Genomic DNA, 20,622 nt, shown 5'->3' on the forward strand with positions numbered 1-20,622 from the left:
TCCATTAAGAAACTCATTAGCATAAATCTAAAATGAGTCATAACTCCGTCAAAAATAATCGTTTTTCTAAATAAAAAACACTGCTGTAATCTACATTACAGCGCCGATCCCATCATGTACAAGATAGGCCACTTATAATGTGGTGACAGAGCCTCTTTAAGGAGGTCATATGTGTGTTTAGGACATGGGCAGATGTACTTCTAATGATTTAACCGCATCCATGGTTTCTTGCACGGTCACATGACCACAATTTATCTCCGGCCATAATGTTTTGTATTTGGAAGTTTGTTCAGAATTTTGTGGTTTTTAATTTTCTGGTCATTTTTTTATTTTTTTTAAAATCCTTTAAAAACGTATTACTTTACTGTAGGGTTGACTTTATCCTATGTTATGTACATCTAGGCAAACATGGACTAGGGAAGCCCTATTAACCTGTTATAACTCCTGACACTACTGTAATTGGCGCAGTCGTGTCACTGTATTAGATCAGCGGGTCAATCAATATTTAATTGTCTTATCGGTGCATAAAGTGATATCATAGAGAAGTCTGGAAAGAAAGTGAATCTATTCTGAGGTCTTTACTTTTCTTCTCTCAGTGCAACCCCAAAAGTCATTACCAAAGCAAATGGTTTGGAGGATGGAGGTGAACAAAGTCTCCCGAGTGTTGAGCTGAAGGCTGGGGAGCCTCTGACCAACGTCAAGATCTGGCTCGCTGATGGCAAGAGGATCGTTCAGAAATGTAACACTACACACAGGTAATCCAGAACTGCAGTTTTATTACGTGTGTGTGTGTGTGTGTGTGTGTGTGTGTGTGTGTGTGTGTGTGTGTGTGACATCAACTGCCCATGAATAGGCGGTGTTACATACTAAAGGGAATTTTTAATACAAGACCTCACCCTGAAGATGTGTACATGCAATTTAATTAATATTACATTTAAAGTAAAGCTCTAACTTTGGCAGTGTCCCAGAGGTAGGACCTTCACATGTCGGGAGAAAGTGGTTCCTCCTAACCGCCGTTTCACGTGACAAGGTGGCCACATCCAGGTGGAGACTTGGTATATACTTATTTATTGCATACCCCCAGCTCTGGGACCCGCACCTATTCACTTAATTTCCACTCACTCCTACAAGAGTTTAGGAAACAGCGCAGCAAAATGTGCTTGGCTGTTTCTAGGAAAAACCTGACCACCTCATCAGTGGCTGGAGCCCAACGGCAGAAGATAGGACTGGGTCCTATAGAGATAGGTGCGCGTCCCACCTCTAGGACCTGCATATAGCGGTGTCAGTGCGTAAAACTACACAGCGTATACACCCTGGTTGCCGCTAGGAATTCCATCCGAAAAGCCACGCCAAATTGTGTTGCGGTTTTTCAGGCCCCATGTTAGCTGCGGAAATCCTGCAGCAGTAAAAAAAAAAATGAATAAACGTACACACCCATAGTCATGGCGACTTAACTCTCTCTCTATCTTCTGAGCATAGCCCAGCCTCCTGTGATGCTATAGTCCATGTGACTGTTGCAGCAGTCACATGGGATGGAACGTCATGCCAGGATGAATGGCTGCGCTCAGAAGAGGATCGCCTTGCTAGTACTACTGCAGGGGGGTAAGTATGAGCTTTATTTATTAGATTCAAATTAAATACAAATTTATTTTGTTTTCATTTGCGATTTTTGTGGCTGAATCGCAGCGTTTCCACGGGATAAGTCGCAGTACATAGGACTTTGTTGCAGGTTTTACCACTCAAATGAATTCTATCGAGAAACCCTTCAACAGATCAGCGATTCCACAGCATAAATTGGCGTGCTGCGGCATCAAATTTTTTTTTTTCTTCTTCTGGACTAGTTTTTTTTTAATTTTATTTTTTTCCCCCTCGATGTACGGATGAGATTTTAAATCGCTCCTACTCTGCTACTGTAATGAAATCTGTTGCGGAAAATCTGCAGTGTTTATGCTACGTGTTCCTAGCCTTAGGCCTTATTCACACAAGTGTATTTCACGTCCGTGTTACGCGCGTTAACACAATGAATGTCACGAACCTATGCAATTCAATGGGGCCATTCAGTGTTTTTCATGTGTCTTCTGCGTGAAACTCACTGCATGTCCTGTTGTGTGTTTTTTGCGCATCACGCATCCATTGAAGTCAATGGGTGCGTGAAAAAAATGGACAGCACACGGACGTCATACATGTGCTGTGCGTGATTCACGCAACAGTTGTTGAAGAAATGATGAGAAAAAGCCACCGCCTTCTGTTTATTTTGCTGACGTACGAAACGTGTGACATATGGATGACGTACGTGCGTAAAAAAAATGCGTACACGGATGTCACACAGAACTGCAACGCAAGAAAAACGCTCTGTTTTTTTAAGCACGCAAAACTGACACCTTCGTGTGAATAAGGTGTTAATGAGTCCATCAGACCCACAGCGGTTTGCGTTTTTCCCATTTTTCTACTGCTTTTCTTTTGGGTCAAAAACACAGCGGCCAGATGTTACGTTAAAGTCTAGTAAAATATAGAAAACACTACATACAAAGCATTCATGCTGGACCGGGAGGAGATGACAGTAACGGGCTGTGATCTTTCTTCCGGCCCTCACTTGCAGATTCCCCCTCCCGTACACAAAACTGCGAAGTAAAACTTTTATCCCGCTACCTGATTTCCAACGAGCGTAGCACCGCCAATATTGTCCCTAGATTGTGGTGCCGTTTTGAAAGCTAAGATTCTGGGCTTTAATATGAAACCATCTAAGTGCTATACCTTATATTCCGCAGTCGTTTAAAGTCATAACATATTACATACGTCCTTGGCAATGAAAGGGTTCATGCCTTATTAAACCGGTTTTCCCACTAAGCAGATTCATCCCTTATCCACACGATAGGTGATAATTGTGTGAACACCACTTGGACCCCCCACCGATCAGTAGAACAGGGGTCCCGACAGTCATTCCTAATCACTGGACGATCATAGGGAGGAGGGTTTGAATGGAGCAGCGGTCACCCAGGTGCGCTGCTGCTCCATTCAATGTCTATGGACCCAATGGAAACGGCCCAGTTCAGCCCTCAGCGGTTTCCATCGGCACTGTAGACATTGACTGGATTGGTGATAAATGTCCGTTGTGGGTAAACCCCTTTAGAGCTTATTCACACGAATGGAGAATACGGCCGTCACACGGATTCGTGTATTTCAATGGGGCCATTTACACGGTCGTTGTTTCAACGGACCCTGTGAAGGGTCCATTGATAAATAGAACGTGTCCTATTCTTCAGTTTTCACGGATCCCTCGATAGACTCAAGTCTATGGGGATCTGTAAAAAACGGGTACAACTCTGATGTGAAAAACAGCAGATTTTTAAGTCAGAGTTTGTGCTACTTCGAGTGAATCTGGACTTAAAGGGGTTTTCCCCACGAGGGACATTTGACCTATCCACAGGATAGGTCATAAATTTAAGATGGATGTGGGTCCCACCTCTGGAACCCGCACCTTTCTCTAGAACGGGGCCCCTTAAGCCCCGTTCTACCAATCTGTGCTCTGGCGACTCCCGGCCACTTCCTGATTACATGGTCGGGAGTTACGGAAACAGCTCAGCTATGCTTTTTCGTAACTACCATTCAGTTGTATGGGACTTATGGAACTAAGCTACGCGGTTTTCACCTTCGTGGTCCGAAATCAGCCAGAGCACAAAGTTAGAATGGGTTTAGGGGGCCCCATTCTAGAGATAGATGTGGGTCCTACCTCTGGGACCCGCAACTATCTGACAGTTATGACATAACCTGTATATATGTCCAAAATATCCCTCGTGGGAAAACGCCTTTAAAATAACTTTTGGCAGTCAGCCGTGATCGAAGGGATTCTCCATGTATAAGGCATAGAACTTTGTCGCTGCTTTGTCACTTGCAGATAGATACCAAACACTGCACATTTGCTATAATATCAGTGTTCAGGGGGTTAGGATAGATCTGCAGTATTGCCCACGTGGAGGTCTTATTGCAGCCAATGCATAAGTCATACCGCAGGGTATCTATGGCAATCCACACTGTCATGTCCCTCGACTTAGGTTTCTATTCACTGTCATGTTATGTTATATGCTCCTATTGCAGTTGCTTTGCTTTATTTAGTTTGTCCCTGCTATCTCCCTGTAGCTAGGCTCTGAGGTAATAGCTCCTCCCTTTTTTCTGTGCCTAGTTGTCTTTCCTCATGGTTCCCATACTGTGTGGTCATCTCCTGCTCAACTCTGGCAAAATATCATCTTTTCACCTGCTGGTTTGTGTACATTACAAGTATTTCAGCCTGAAAATAAACTTCTCTGGAAACTTCCCACGTGCCTCTTCAGCTGAGTTGACGCTATCTGACAGTGTCTTGGTGTGAGTACCGGTTCAATACAGACATATACAGTGAGATTGTCTCAAGGGCCCTACAACTTACAGCCTGGTCATGGAGTCAGAATAGTGAAAAGATGCTTAACCCCTTAAGGACGCAGCCTAGTTTGGGCCTTAAGGCTCAGAGCCCATTTTTCAAATCTGACATATTTCACTTTATGTGGTAATAACGTCGGAATGCTTAAACCTATCCAAGCGATTCCGAGATTGTTTTCTCGTGACACTTTGGGCTTCATGTTCGTGGTAAAATTTGGTCGATATATTCAGTCTTTATTTGAGAAAAATTGCAAAATTTAGAGAAAATTTAGAAAAAATAGCATTTTTCAGAATTTAAATGCATCTGCTTGTAAAACAGACGGTTATACCACCCACAATAGTCACTAGTTCACATTTCGCATATGTCTACTTTAGATTGGCATTGTTTTTTGAACATTCTTTTATTTTTCTTGGACGTTACAAGGCTTAGAACATAAACAGCAATTTCTCATATTTTTAAGAAAATTTCAAAAGCCTTTTTTTTAAGGTACCTGTTCAGTTCTGAAGTGGCGTTGAGGGACCTATGTATTAGAAACCCCCATAAAGCACCCCATTTTAAAAACTAGACCCCTCAAAGTATTCAAAACAGCATTTAGAAAGTTTTTTAACCCTTCAGGCATTTCACAGGAATTAAAGCAAAGTGGAGGTGAAATTTGCAAATTTCGTTTTTATTTCTGAATTTCAATTTTATTCTATTTTTTTTCTGTAACAAAGAAGCTTTTACCAGAGAAACACAACTAAATATGTATTGTCCAGATTCTTCAGTTTTTAGAAATGTCCCACATGTGGCTCTAGTGCGCTCGTGGACTAAAACACAAGCCCCAGAAGCAAAGAAGCACCTAGTGCATTTTGGTGGTGCTTTTTTATTAGCATATATTTTAGGCAGCATGCCAGGTTTGGAGAGGTGTTGAGGTGCCAAAACAGTAGGAATCCCCCAAAACTGACCCCATTTTGGAAACTGCACCCCTCAAGGAATTAATTTATGGTTATTGTTACCATTTTGACCCCGTAGTTTTTTCACAGCGCGTATTTGAATTCGGCTGTGAATTTAAAAAAAAAAACTTTTTTCCAATAAGATGTAGTTTTGGCTCAAAATGTCTTATTTTCACAACGAATAAAATACCCCATTTTGTTGCCAAATTTGTCCTGAGTGCGGCAATACCCTATTTGTGGCCATAAACTGCCGTTTGGGCCCATGGGAGGTATTAGAAGGAAAGGAGCGCTATGTGTTCTTTGGAGCACAGATTTTGCTGGATTGGTTTTCGGGTGCCATGTCGCATTTGCAGAGCCCCAAAGGTATCAAAGCAATGGAAACCCACCAGAAGTGACCCCATTTTGGAAACTACACCCCTCAAGGAATTCATTTATGGGTAATGTGACCATTTAGACTCCACAGTTTTTTCACAGAATTTATTTGAATTGGGCTGTGAATTCAAAAAAATGTAATTTTTTCCAATAAGAGGTAGTTTTGGCTCAAAATTTCTTATTTTCACAAGGAATAAAATACCCCAATTTGTTGCCCAATTTGTCCTGAGTGCGGCAATACCCCATTTGTGGTGATAAACTGCCGTTTGGGCCCATGGGAGGCCTCAGAAGGAAAGGAGCGCTATGTGTTCTTTGGAGCCCAGATTTTGCTGGATTGGTTTTCGGGTGCCATGTCGCATTTGCAGAGCCCCAAAGGTATCAAAGCAATGGAAACCCACCAGAAGTCACCCCATTTTGGAAACTACACCCCTCAAAGAATTTATTTATGGGTGTTGTGACCATTTAGACCCCACAGTTTTTTCACAGAATTTATTTGAATTGGGCTGTGAATTAAAAAAAAAAATATTTTTTCCAATAAGAGGTAGTTTTGGCTCAAAATGTCTTATTTTCACAAGGAATAAAATACCGCATTTTGTTGCCCAATTTGTCCTGAGTGTGGCAATACCCTATTTGTGGTGATAAACTGCCGTTTGGGCCCATGGGAGGGCTCAGAAGGAAAGGACCACCATGTGGCCTACTGGGAATTTTCTGGTGCTAAGTCGTGTGTGCAGAAGCCCCTGAGGTATCAGTACAGTTGAAACCCCCGAGAAGTGACCCCGTTTTAAAAACAACACCCCTTAAGGAATTCATCTAGAGGTGTAGTGAGCATTTTGAACCCACAGGTATTGTGTAAAAGATAATGTGCAGCAGTTGGTGCAGAGTGAAATTTGCAATTTTCTATACATATATGCCAATTCAGTGTTCGATATATTGTGCCCAGCATGCGCCACCGGAGATATACACCTCTTAAACTGTAATGTTGGCTCTCCCGGGTACGGCAATACCCTACATGTGGCTGTTATCAGCTGCCTGGGCACGCAGCAGGGCTCAGAGGGGAAAGATGAGGAGGGGTAAGCTGTGCAAAGTGGATCAGAGCGAGTAAAACTGGGGTATATTAAAAATAAAGGGATGGATGATAAATTTGAAAACACTCTTTCATACAGAGCTCTGGTTTTTCGGGACACGCGTCACATTGATATATTGTGTCCTTCCTTATCCCCCTCTTATAGCAGACTCTGCACCTCTTTTGACTTTTTCCCTTCTTGCCAGTTTGGGGAACTTCTCCTAAAAAGTGTTGCCCTGGTACGATGCCTGTGGCCCCGCTTCCAGAAGTACTGTAAGGCTTCAGGACTTGATCTGACAAGTCCACCCCTCCCATGTACCTATTGTAGTCCAGGATGCAGTCTAGTTTGGGGGTCCCTGTACTGGTACCTCGTACAGGTACATGGGTACTGGTGTGGCATCTCCCTGGTCTTGTACTTGACACACAATATGTTGCTGCTAGATTGTGCCCTGCTCTCACCCCTTCTGAGTGTTTGCCCAAGCAGAGTCGTAGGGAGGCCTCTCAGGTTTCTTCTAGCAGTGCCGCATGCCGCAGGACTTCTGGAAGCGAGGCAGTTGAAGAGTGGGACGCTGGTATAAAAATTATCCAGGTAGAGGTGGTAACCCTGGTCCAGCAGTGGGTGCACCAAATCCCACACACATTTTGTATTAACTCCCAGTAAGGGGGGGCATTCTGGGGGCTGAGAACTGGTGTCCTTCCCTTCATATATCCTAAATTTGTAGGTATACCCGGATGCACTCTCGCACAGCTTATACATCTTCACGCCATACCTTGCCCTCTTACCCGGCAGGTACTCGCGGAATTGAAGCCTCCCTTTCAAATGTACCAGGGATTCATCTATAGAAATACACTTCTCGGGGGTGAATGCTTGGGAAAACCGGGCACTGAAATGGTCTAATAGGGGTCTCCGTTTATACAAACGGTCAAAACTGGGGTCATCTCAGGGTGGGCACGGCTCATTATCAGTATAATGTAGGAAGCGAAGTATTGCCTCATTTTTATTTTATTTTTTAGGTTCCAGTTCAGTTCTGAAGTTGCTTTGAGGGGCCCATATATTAGACACCCTTATCAAACACCCCATTTCAGAAACTAGACCCCTCAAAGTATTCACAACAGCATTTAAAAAGTTTATTAACCCTTTAGGCGTTTCACAGGAATTTAGAGCAAAGTAGAGGTGATATTTAATTAATTTAATTTAATTTATTAGGCACCATGTCCGGTTTGAAGAGGTCTTGTGGTGCTAAAACAGTGGAAACCCCCCAAAAGTGACCCCTTTTTGGAAACTAGAGACCTTGAGGAATGCATTGTAGTTTTCTTGGGGTGCATGCGACTTTTTGATCAGTTTTTATTCTAATTTTAGGTGGCATGGTGACTAAAAAAACAGCAATTTTACTATTGTTTTTTATTCAATTTTTTTTACAGCGTTCACCGTGCGCTATAAATGACATATTCACTTTATTCTGCGGGGCGATACGATTACGGCGATACCAGATGTTTATAGTTTTTTTTTATGTCTTATGGCGTTTGCACAATAAAATACATTTTGTAAACTATAATTTATTTTTTGTGTTACCTTATTCTAAGAGCCATAACTGTTTTATTTTTCCATCAGGAAAGTCGTGCCAGGACTTATTTTTTGCGTAACGAACTGTAGTTTCGATCAGTACCATTTTTAGGTACATGCGACTTTTTGATCTCTTTTTATTCCATTTTTTGGGAGGTGAAGTGACCAAACAATTGTGATTGTGGTACGGTTTATTATTATTTTCTCTTACGGCGTTCACCGCGCGGGATAAATAACGACATCGTTTTGTAGTTCAGGCCGTTACGGACGCGGCGATACCAATTATGTATAGTTTATTTGTTTATTTATATATTTTTATTAATAATAAAGAACTGATAAGAGAAAAAGGGGGACTTTTACTTTTATTACTTTTAAATCTTTTATTTTCTTATTTTTACACAACTTTTTTTTACTTTTTTACACTTTTTTTACTTTGTCCCACTAGGGGACATGAGGGCAGGAGGCTCTGATCGCTATTCTAATACACTGCACTACATGCGTAGTGCAGTGTATTAGAGCTGTCAGCTGTTCGCTGACAGCAAGCATAGTGGGTCCTGATTTTGTCGGGACCCACTAGGCTTCCGTCGATGGCGTAGCCAGAGTCCATTGTTAGGATTCTGGTTGCCATAGTAGCCATCACGGCCCGCTATCGTGTAGCAGGCCGGCGATGGCAGCTTAACCCCTAAGAAGCCGCGATCGCTATTGAACGCGGCTTCTAAGGGGTTAATCGGCGGGGACCACCGCGATCGGTCCCTGCACACTAAGCTGTGATAGCCTGCTGTCGGAAACAGCAGTTATCACAGCTCAAACACGCGCCGGAATTAAATGGCGCCGTGTTTACTCAGGTCAGTAATAGTACTGACCTGAGCGCGAACGTTCTACTTAGCAGGACGTACTATTACTGACCTGAGCGCGAAGGGGTTAATATATCTGCCAGATCCAGCTGTATAGTCAGTGTGCAGCTCCTGCAGAGATAGTCACAGACAGGCAACTGCCTGCAGAAGAAATCATCAGTGTGTGTGACCCCACAGCATAGACCCTTCTAGCAAGCTAGCACCCCCACCTCTGTATTATCCACATCCTGTCTGTGAGGTGTCATGTCTGAAGAGAACATTGCACAGTCTTCTCAAGGTGAACCATACCTACAGTCAGAAGAAAGTATGGATCCTAGTCTGCAGTACAGTGAGAGAGCTAAACACTCTGCTAAGCCTACATGGAAGGTTACAGAGAATCTAGAAGGTGCAAAACATGAACTTTCTTCTGCTGTCTCAAACTTATGGCAAAGATTGCTGAGTCACATCTCCACCATCTCACAGCCTGCTCACAATGTTTCACCACTAGAGGGAGCTCTAGAACAGCTTTGTACAGCATATGAACATTATTCACTGAAAAGCCAGGAATATGTTGGCATTTTGAAGAAACTTAATACAAAGGATTCTTTAGAAGAATTTGAAAGCTTCCAGAAACTTAATTTGGAACGAGACAGCCTAGTATGCAAAATTAAGTCTAACACAGAGGCAAGAATCGCGCAATTACAGGAAACGTCGTCTCGCATTTCTAAGTCTACCAGTCGTTCAAAACTATCTTCTAAGTCAAGATCTTCAAAATATTCCACGCTCAGCGAACAGCTCATAAGAGCGCGGGCTGAAGCAGAGGCTACTAAAATACAGGCCGTCTTTGCGCAAAAGAAGGCAGATATGGAAGCCGATGCAGCGCGCCAAAAGGCAGATATGGAAGCCGATGCAGCGCGCCAAAAGGCAGATATGGAAGCCGATGCAGCGCGCCAAAAGGCAGATATGGAAGCCGATGCCGCGCGCCAAAAGGCGGAAATAGAAACTTTAAACAAACAATGCGAGCATGCCACAGCTATGGCAAGGTTAAAGGTTTTAGAAGAAGCTGCCAGGGGAAGTGAAAGAGACAGCATCAGTGTATGTGAAGTGGAGGTAGAAGATCCTCTTAAGCGCACAAGAGACTACGTACTAAGCCAAAACAGTGAACCTGTGATTGCTGCTAATGATCCTGACAGCGCAAATATTTCTCCAGAGCAACGGGGCACAGATTCTTCTGCAGCATTCTGCATCCAAGGTCAGTACAATGCATTACCAATTTGTCATCCTTACCTTTCTCCACATACCACATTGCACCAGAACCCTGCACCTCAGCAAGCTCATTACACAGACGCCCAGGTGCAATCCAATATGCTAGCAAGTCACCAGACTCCTGGCAACCACATAGTTCCAGTTCCATGTGTAGCTAAACCTATGGACTTTAAACTATCTCCTGGATTGAACGCCTGTGCAGACCCGTATTTCCCTATGTCTCTTAGCCAGAACACCGCAAATAATATTATCAGCACTACTCAGCCAGCAATACTCTGCCCAAAGTCAGAGAGAACTGACATGACAGAGTTCGCAAGATACATGGTTCGCCGCGAACTTACTAAAACCGGCCTCACAAGGTTCGACGACCAGCCTGAGAACTACAGGGGCTGGAAATGTGCCTTCAGAACCGTTATTAGTGACATTGGCATTACTGCTGCTGAAGAACTAGATCTGCTGATCAGGTGGCTCGGTCCACAGTCTACAGAACGTGTCAAGAGATTGAGATCTGTCCACATCGAGAATCCAACTGCAGGCCTCATCGCTGCTTGGGAGAGACTGGAACAAAGCTTTGGCAGTCCTGAAGCCATAGAGAATGCTCTGTTTAAACGGCTGCAAGGTTTTCCAAAAATATCTGGCAAAGACAATGAAAAATTCCAAGAGCTCAGCGACCTACTCTTAGAGCTCCTGCTGGCCGAGGCAGACCCACACCTACCTGGCCTCAGTTACCTAGACACAGCTCGTGGGGTAAACCCAATAGTTTCCAAGCTGCCGTACAATATTCAAGAAAGGTGGACTACACTTGGGTCGAGATACAAAAAAGAAAAGCAAGTCTCCTTTCCTCCATTTTCTTACTTCTGTGAATTTATCAGGAACATTGCAGAATCCAAGAATGACCCAAGCTTTACCTCCAGTGAGTCCAGTGGTCCTGGTTCACCCCATCCTAAGTACGACAGCCCACGTTCTAACTATAGAAACCACAGAGGTCCAGTGTCAGTGAAAAAGACTGATGTCCTTCCCACACCCTCATCAGCTCCAGACAAGTACAACCAAGGTGAAAAGATTGAAAATCCTAATCGCCTATGTCCTATTCATAAGAAGCCACATCCTCTCAAGAAATGCATTGGCTTCAGAAAGAAACCGCTCCAGGAACGCAAAGAGCTTCTAAAGAAATTTAGGGTATGTTACAGATGTTGTGCGTCTACTGAACATTTCGCTAAAGACTGTAAAACTACTATTAAATGCATAGAGTGCGGCTGCGAGGACCATGTGCAAGCGCTCCATCCATCTCTATTCAGTCCTGCACCACCTGCACATTCCACTCCTGCGATAAATCATGGCGGGGAGAATGCAGAGCAAGCAGCAAATCTTACTACTGTATCTTCTTCATGCACAGAAGTCTGCGGAGACGACCTTTGCGACAAGTCCTGCGCAAAGATATGTCTAGTCAACGTATACCCCAAGGGTCAACCGGAAAGGGCCGTAAAGGTGTATACCATCCTGGACGATCAGAGCAACCGTTCACTCGCAAGATCAGAACTCTTTGACCTCTTCAACTTAAAAGGAGATGCTTACCCTTACACCTTGGGTACTTGTAGTGGCATTACAGAGGTCTCCGGAAGAAGAGCCAGTGGACTTATAGTGGCTTCTCTCAACAATCAGGAGATACCCTTACCCACACTTGTTGAGTGCAACCAGATACCATCCAACAAAGATGAGATTCCTACGTCAGAGGCTGCTCTTCATCACACTCATCTAAGGGCTATAGCGAAAGAAATACCAGCCCTTGACAAGAGTGCAGAGATCCTACTTCTGCTCGGTAGAGACATTCTCAGGGTACATAAGGTACGCCAGCAAATCAACGGACCACATGATGCTCCGTTTGCCCAACGCCTTGATTTAGGTTGGGTTATCATAGGCAACGTCTGTATAGACAAGATGAAGAAGCCTACCAAGATTTCCTCATTTAAAACTCACATTTTGCCAAATGGTCGCAACACTTATTTTCAGCCATGCCCACACCATTACTGGGTGAAAGAGAAGCTGAACAACAGTAAGTGGCAGCTTGACCACCAAGATAATATGAACACATTCCTGTCCTGGGATGACAGTCTTGGAGCAACAGTGTTCAATTCTACAAGTGAAGACAATAAGTTGGCACTTGCAAGAGAGGATAAAGAATTTCTCAAGGTTATGGACAAAGAATTTGCTCAGGATGAGTCTAACAGCTGGGTAGCACCTTTGCCTTTCCGTTCCCCAAGACCAAAATTACCAAACATTCTACAGCAAGCAGTTTCGAGATTTTACTCTTTAAAACGCACCCTAAAGAGGAAACCAGAGATGGAAAAACATTTTGTAGACTTCATGCAAAATATATTTGATAGAGATCATGCAGAACCTGCACCACCACTAAAGGAAGGAGAAGAATGCTGGTACCTTCCATCCTTTGGCGTGTCTCACCCTTGCAAGCCTAATCAAATCAGAGTGGTGTTTGATTCCAGCGCTCAGCATGAAGGCGTTTCTCTAAACAACCTGCTCCTCACTGGGCCTAACCTAAACAACAACCTCATAGGAGTACACATCCGCTTCAGACAAGAACCTGTTGCAGTAATGGCTGACATCCAGCAAATGTTCCACTGCTTCATTGTCAAGGAAGACAACAGGAACTACCTCAGGTTTCTATGGCACAAAGACAATGATGTCAACAACAAGGTCACAGATTACCGGATGAAGGTACATGTCTTCGGCAACAGCCCCTCTCCTGCTGTAGCAATCTATGGATTGAGAAGGACAGCCCAGGAAGGTGAGAAGGGGTATGGATCTGATGCTCGTCAATTTGTTGAGAAGAACTTCTATGTAGATGATGGACTTAAATCCTTACCCACAAGTGAAGAGGCAATCGATCTCCTCACCAGAACGCAGGCAATGCTGTCTGTAGCAAATCTCAGACTTCACAAGATTATCTCTAACAGCCAGAAGGTAATGAATGCGTTCCCCTCTGAAGATCATGCAACCAACTTGAAAGACCTCGATCTTGGTTCTGATGTTCCTCCTATACAACGAAGCCTAGGTTTGCTGTGGGACATTAAAGGAATAGTGTCATCACAAATTATTTTTTTATATGTTAAAGATGTTAGTGCTTTATTAAAAACGTTTATATTCATTTGTGTGTTTGTGTTTTACTTTTTCTTATTTTTACACTTTTTCTTCCCTATGGGGGCTGCCATTTTTTGTTCCATTTCTGTCTGTGTCGATTAACGACACATACAGACATGGAATACGGCAGCCACAGTCCCATAGGGACTGTGAACGGCTCCCGTCCCATTGACTTCCGTGTACGGCGTCTGTGTGGGAACTGCGCATGCGCCGCTCCCACACAGTCCAATTCGAAATTGGCGCCGTCCGGCGCCATTTTCCTGTGGACCGGAAGTCGCGGCCGGACAGTAATATTACTACTTCCGGTCGCGGCTTCCGGATTTGTGCACTTGGACCAGCGGCTGCAAACGGAGCGGACGGGCCGGAGGGAGCCGCGGCGGCAGGAGCAGGTAAGAGCTTTCAATGTATGTTCGTGTTTGTGTGTTTACTACTGTATGTAAACCTACTACGCTGTGTGTTAGCTCAAAAAATGGCGACACACAGTGTAGGAGGTTACACCGTTCAAACCCCTCGTTTATCCCGGCACTAGCCAGGATAAAGGAGGGGGGATGCTGAGAGCTCACTAGAGCGAGGGCTTTTAACCCAATGTTGCAATGCTGCAATTTTGGGAACTAGCTCCATCTAGTGACCAAAAATGGGTAGTATTATAAATTAGAAATAATTTATAATATTTCCCGACTCGCAAAAAAAAATAAAAAAATTTGAACAATGTTTAATCACCCACACACTAAATGTTAAATTTTTTAAAAAAAAACATGTTTTTCTGGCAACACATTCCCTTTAAGCAAGACACATTCACCTTCCAAGTGTCAGCCAGTGACAAACCTTTTACCAAGCGAGGAGTTTTATCTGTTGTGAACAGCATCTATGATCCTCTTGGCTTCATAGCCCCCGTCACCATTCAAGGCAAGAAATTGCTGAGACAGTTTACCACCGAGAACATAGACTGGGATACTTCTCTTCAAAACCACAAAAAAAGGCCATACTTACTAGGTAGGTGGGTGGGTGAAAACCCGTTCCCATCAGGACGCAGACGGGTCAAAGAATGCTGCAGAAGGAGTGTGCATTAAATAGTGATAGCCCCTCCCACTAGTCTTGAGGGGAGTGGCGAACTAAGTGCTCAAAGGTGTGCGCTAAATGAGTGTCAGTGTAGTGCTAGGGTGTGAATGGATGGTAAAAAATAAATATGTATGTATGAAAGTGTCAGAACTGTGTAATACTGTAATAAAAATAAATAAATAAATAAATAAGTAAATGTGATGAATAGAGGTCAGTGCTGTGAATAGTACATGGGGTGTCAGTACTATGTGTAATACGTGGAGGGATAATGTGCTGGTCGTCAGGCATGGTGTATCTTGCCGAATAACAGCCTATTTGTAACGCCGCTAGTGTTAGCTAAAGCGGGCTGCTCTGCATTCCAAACCAAACGCCAGCACATCATGCCCTCCCAGCATATAAGACCCGGCTGCGTCCTGAAAAAAGTGTAGTATACGTAGTAAGAAATATCCATGAAACATGGGGTATTAGTTGTTAATTTGGCCAAAATACGCAAAGCTCGCAACCCAACGTCAAGGGTCCCCAGTGCCTTGCGAGTCCCTAACCAGAACTGGGACACTTCTCTGCCTATTGAGAAACAACAAAGGTGGAAGATATGGAAGGAGTCTCTGAAAATATTAGAACAACTCCAAGTCTCACGTTGTTACGTTCCCAGCTCTCTTTCAGCTGCCATCAGAAGAGAAATACACATTTTCTCTGATGCGTCTATCGAAGCCATAGCTGCAGTAGCCTATCTGAGAATCCCAGGAACCAACAAGCCTCACTGTGGATTTGTCCTGGGTAAGGCCAAACTAACCACAAAACCCGCACACTCTGTGCCAAGACTTGAGCTTTGTGCAGCTGTGCTAGCAGTAGAGATTGCTGAAGTTATTAAAAACGAAATGGACATTGCAATTGATTGATTTGCTTTCTACACAGATAGTAAAGTTGTGCTTGGTTATATATACAACCAAACAAAACAATTCTATGTATATGTCAGCAACAGAGTAGAACGCATTAGAAGTTTTTCTACTCCTGGGCAGTGGCAGTACATCTCCACTGACCTTAACCCAGCTGATCGTGGAACAAGACCTGAACCGGCAGCAGGCTTATGTGACATGTGGTTGTCACCTCCAAGATTCTTGTATGAGGATCCCTGTTTAATTCCTACCAACACCACCTATGAGATGGTGGATCCCGAGTCTGACAAGGAAATCAGGCCTACAAATACCACGCTCTTCACTTCTGTAATTCCAAAATTGAAGCTGAAGTCACATCGCTTTGAGCGCTTCTCAAATTGGTCATCTATTGTGCGAGCTGTTGCTCACCTAATTCATATCGCTCACTGCTTTGCTAAGGACACATCAGAGTGTCATGGCTGGCATATCTGTAAAGAACACCCTACTGTCGCAGACATCGAACATGCTGAAGAAGTCATTACCCGTTGTGTGCAACAAGAAGTATACAGTCAGGAGATTGACAATATTACAAAGGGTATCAATCTTTCCAAGAGCAGTGCACTCTTTGAACTGAATCCAGTGCTTGATCATCACAAATTGCTGAGAGTGGGCGGCCGTATAGTGAGATCTGATCTAAGTAGCAAGGAACAAAATCCTGTCATTATACCAGGTCGGCATCATATTGCTACACTATTGGTCCGACACCATCATGAAAGAGTGCAGCACCAAGGCAGACAGTTTACGGAAGGTGCCATCAGGTCAGCCGGCTTGTGGATCGTAGGGATGAAGAGATGCATCTCCTCCGTGCTCCATAAATGTGTCAAGTGTCATAAGTTAAGAGGAAGACACCATCAACAACAAATGGCAAATCTCCCAGCAGACCGGCTAAGTACGGAACCGCCCTTTACTCATGTTGGGGTGGATGTCTTTGGCCCATGGTCAGTTGTTACACGAAGGACCCGTGGTGGAGTCGCAAACAGCAAACGGTGGGCTGTGCTGTTTACATGTCTCAGCATCCGAGCAGTACACATTGAAGTGATTGAGTCTATGGATTCTTCTTGCTTCATCAATGCCCTCCGAAGATTCTTCTCTATCCGAGGACCCGTCAAGCAACTGAGGTCTGACTGCGGCACTAACTTCGTGGGAGCCAGCAAAGAACTGCAGTTAGACAATTTCTTGTCTAACAATGGGTGCACATGGGTGTTTAACCCTCCACATTCGTCTCACATGGGAGGATCATGGGAACGCATGATTGGAATTGCACGCAAAATCCTTGACTCCATGTTGCTGGATCACAAGTCTTTGCTTACTCATGAGATCTTGGTCACCTTTCTTGCAGAGGTGTCCGCCATAATCAATGCAAGGCCACTAGTCCCAGTATCCTCGGACCCTGATTCCCCAGTTATTCTTACCCCGGCTACGCTTCTTACCCAGAAGATCGGGACTGCTGCAATCCCTCCGGGAATCTTTGACCACAGCGACATTTACCGACGCCAATGGAAACAGGTACAATACCTGTCCAACGTGTTCTGGCACCGCTGGAAGACAGAGTATTTGCACATACTTCAAAGCCATCACAAATGGCAGACGTCGAGACCTAACCTCCAGGAAGGTGACCTCGTTCTTCTAAAGGATAAGGAAGCCCATCGCAATGAATGGCCAATGGGTCTTGTTACCAAGGTTATGCCTAGTGATGATGGATAGACTCGAAAGGTAGAGGTCAAGGTGACCAAAGGAGGCTCAGTGCGAGTTTTCTTCCGCCCAATCACTGAACTAGTTCTTCTTCTTCCAAAGAAAGAAGGCACATAAAGGACACAGCCCCCAGCTGGCTGCTAGCTGTGTTATATTTGGAACACCTTACCATTTGGAATATACAGTGGGTTGGTGGAAGTGTTGGCAAGTTGCGGCTTCCCCAATCCGAAGATGGGTTTTTTACTTGGAACTTGTACAAGCGGATACCTACTGTTGCGGACTATCGGCAACAGACTTGGACTATAACTATTGTCATTGTTTGCATGTTCTTTTTGTCTTTCAGGTTCCAGGATCCACTACTGGACATTATTCAAGGACATTCTTTCAAGTTTGATTTTATTGTGAAATCTAAAGATTTCAGACGGGGAGTGTCATGTCCCTCGACTTAGGTTTCTATTCACTGTCATGTTATGTTATATGCTCCTATTGCAGTTGCTTTGCTTTATTTAGTTTGTCCCTGCTATCTCCCTGTAGCTAGGCTCTGAGATAATAGCTCCTCCCTTCTTTCTGTGCCTAGTTGTCTTTCCTCATGGTTCCCTTACTGTGTGGTCATCTCCTGCTCAACTCTGGCAAAATATCATCTTTTCACCTGCTGGTTTGTGTACATTACAAGTATTTCAGCCTGAAAATAAACTTCTCTGGAAACTTCCCACGTGCCTCTTCAGCTGAGTTGACGCTATCTGACAGTGTCTTGGTGTGAGTACCGGTTCAATACAGACATATACAGTGAGATTGTCTCAAGGGCCCTACAACTTACAGCCTGGTCATGGAGTCAGAATACACACAGCTGGGGACCAGTGTGGCATCTGGCTGTAGCAGTACTAGATCTGTCCAGCAGGGGGCCTAGATAGATAGATATATATATTAATATTTTTTTTACCATGTTATCTACATGATTTATATATAAAACAAAGTAGCAATTTTTGAAACTTGCCCTCCATATTACTTGTTGGGCTTTTAAATATCTTCACTCCGAGCATGTGTGGACATAAAGCAAGGTTTACAAGGAAACGAACGCCCAATATTGTAACTTGTAGTTTCAGTAATAAGTGTCCTTTTATATGCATATGACATGTCAGTTACTGATTTCTTGTACATACCTCTCCTTTCTTTCTTCAGGATCAGCGATATCAGGAATTTTGTAGAGCGCATCCCTTGTAAATCAGAGAAGATCCCCTTCACGCTGGCGACCTCCTTCCCGTTGCGGGACCTTTTGGATGAGACGGTCACCATTCAGGAAGCTCGGCTGCAGAATGCCGTCCTGGTGCAGAGACTGCAGAAAACCACACCACTGTTCAGGGACGTCTAGTCCAGACCGCATCAGCAGCGGGGACTACGGAATACTGAGGATCATGCGATTTAGTGCTTGGGTTTTATTTTGTGATATCTGAGGATCACTGTGAATAGACGGTGTACATATCCACTGACTTACAGGCTAGTATTGGCTGCACGGTCCTATCCATGGCCATATGTGCAGTCATGGCTACTTTGCTGCGCCTTCTGCGCTGCTTTACACGTTGCGGTCCTGTATTGCTGTCTACAGGGTGCACTTACTTATACAACCGCTCATACTCCTCAGGTTTCTTCTGCAGGCCTTTCTGCTATGGATGGCTTTACAATATTCTGTTTGGCAATAAGTCGATTATTAATGTTTGTTTAGAGCACCACTGGCACGTTCCCTGCGAGAGCGTGTAAGATTAATGGTTGTTTATAGAGGCGGTACAACACAGCTCCGAAAATGTCACTTTTACCTCTTAACTACACAGCGGTATTATACGTTATAGGATTTGAGATCACGGTTATCATGTATATTTGTCTGGAATAGAAGATAGTAGATTTAAAAGCCACAAAACCACCGTTTTGTTTCTATAGACACCCTGGTCTTATTTCTGTCTCGTTCTTTATTCGATATATTATCATTCTTTTTCAGACATTTGTTGTTTGCTTTAAGTCAAAAAGTGATCAAATGGGGTTTGACCCTCACCAATAGCGAGAATGAGCATGCCACAGTCCCCATCTTCTGCCGGATAGCTGGCTGCACTTGTGCACCCCCAACTTGATAGAATTGGGTGAAACTATGGGGGTGGGGGGTGTAATTTCATCATTGGGTGGATTTAGAAGCTTCAATTCAATAGTGACCGCCTATGGATCCCAACATCTGATTGACAAGAATTTAAGGATTGGGAGAACCCTTTTTAAATTAGGTTATTGACGCAGGTGTTCTTCTCACGTTCCATTATGATGTATAGTAGTATCATGATAAAGTCATTTCCCTTCCTTTTTCCTTCAGGGCGTTTGATATAAGGTATAAAGAAAACTCTTTTTCTGCTGAGCACAATCGGCATTACTCCAGCTCACCAGCAGGGGGCCTGCACCACTCTACATATGAACAGTAACAGTGCCCTCTGCTGACGGAGCTCATGTCTTTTATTTAGCATGCTGTCTTGGATTGCAGTGCGTTTTTAGCTAATTGTAATATTTTTAAGTTCTGTTTTTATAAATTAAACATTTTAAGCTACTGCTGTCTTGGTCTGTTTTACTTCTGCCGTTTGGTCATAGGTCTGATCCATAGATGTAATTTGGTCCTAAATAGCTTGTGCATGTCTGAAGGATTCACCGGACGCCAAAGGTCATACCACATTATTTAAATTTGGATGACCAATATTAATAAGGACTCGCGGTAAAGATGACCGGTCAGCTCAGACCTAGCGAGTTGCGCTGAATGTATTTTGCCGTGTTCACCATATTCACGGACTCATGAATTGGATAAATCTCTCACACAAGTGTAACATTGGGGATAACTGCAGTGACTCATGAAAGCATACCATATTGTTCCGGAACAAATCTTACTGACTTCCTGGCGATCATATGATCGTTCACTACTACCGGGGCCAATACAGACCGTGCCTCTCTTTGAAAACACAGAAATGAAAACTACTACAGCCTTCTCTCTAGGGTCCCCATCAGTCCGACTGCCAGGCACCCTACATTCAGCTGCCTGATATTTTGGGCAGCCAGCTTAAACCTGCGGTTCACTAGTTAAGTCTTTGTATATGCAGGGAATTTTGCAAAAAAAGCAAATAAAAGCCCAGCCCAGCTCTGGCCACTATGAAGATATATAAGAAATGAATCATCCAAGGAAGTTTGAACTAAAAAAAGCGCACGAGAGCGAGATGCGTGCGAGCGAGACTGTCCGGATCATGAATTACTGCAATACATTAGTATTGCAGTATATCATGCAAGTGATTCAATGATCGGTGGTTCAAGTCCTCTAGGGGG

At 43.9% G+C, this 20,622-nt stretch overlaps 2 protein-coding genes across 3 annotated transcripts in view; both read left to right on the forward strand.

Moving 5' to 3' along the window:
• Positions 1 to 20,622, forward strand: part of LOC142760391 (uncharacterized) — a 150,255-nt gene that overhangs the window by 19,028 nt on the left and 110,605 nt on the right. The window contains exon 6 of the mRNA XM_075863576.1: positions 597 to 755. Coding sequence (XP_075719691.1) covers positions 597 to 755 — 159 coding nt within the window. The remainder of the gene's footprint in view (positions 1 to 596; positions 756 to 20,622) is intronic.
• LOC142759124 (uncharacterized) lies at positions 9,350 to 19,930 on the forward strand. Of its 2 annotated transcripts, none has more exons than XM_075861002.1 (2): positions 9,350 to 10,427; positions 18,463 to 19,930. In XM_075861002.1, the coding sequence occupies exons 1-2, from the start codon at positions 9,440 to 9,442 to the stop codon at positions 18,486 to 18,488; spliced, it is 1,014 nt and encodes a 337-aa protein (XP_075717117.1). In that variant the 5' UTR covers positions 9,350 to 9,439; the 3' UTR covers positions 18,489 to 19,930. The 2 variants fall into 2 exon arrangements, 1 of the variants encoding a protein (XP_075717117.1); XR_012883072.1 differs by lacking the exon at positions 9,350 to 10,427 and adding an exon at positions 16,113 to 18,039 and having other exon boundaries at positions 18,463 to 19,928.

The sequence above is a fragment of the Rhinoderma darwinii genome, chromosome 4, assembly GCF_050947455.1.
Source record: "Rhinoderma darwinii isolate aRhiDar2 chromosome 4, aRhiDar2.hap1, whole genome shotgun sequence".
NCBI classification, from domain to species: domain Eukaryota; kingdom Metazoa; phylum Chordata; class Amphibia; order Anura; family Rhinodermatidae; genus Rhinoderma; species Rhinoderma darwinii.

What these genes read in the sequence shown, in the direction of transcription:
- LOC142759124 (XM_075861002.1), top strand. Translation starts at nt 9,440, where the DNA reads ATGTCTGAAGAGAACATTGCACAGTCTTCTCAAGGTGAACCATACCTA. An exon ending in TGCAGCATTCTGCATCCAAG is followed by an intron (nt 10,428 to 18,462) that starts GTCAGTACAATG and finishes TTCTTTCTTCAG; the next exon opens with GATCAGCGATATCAGGAATT.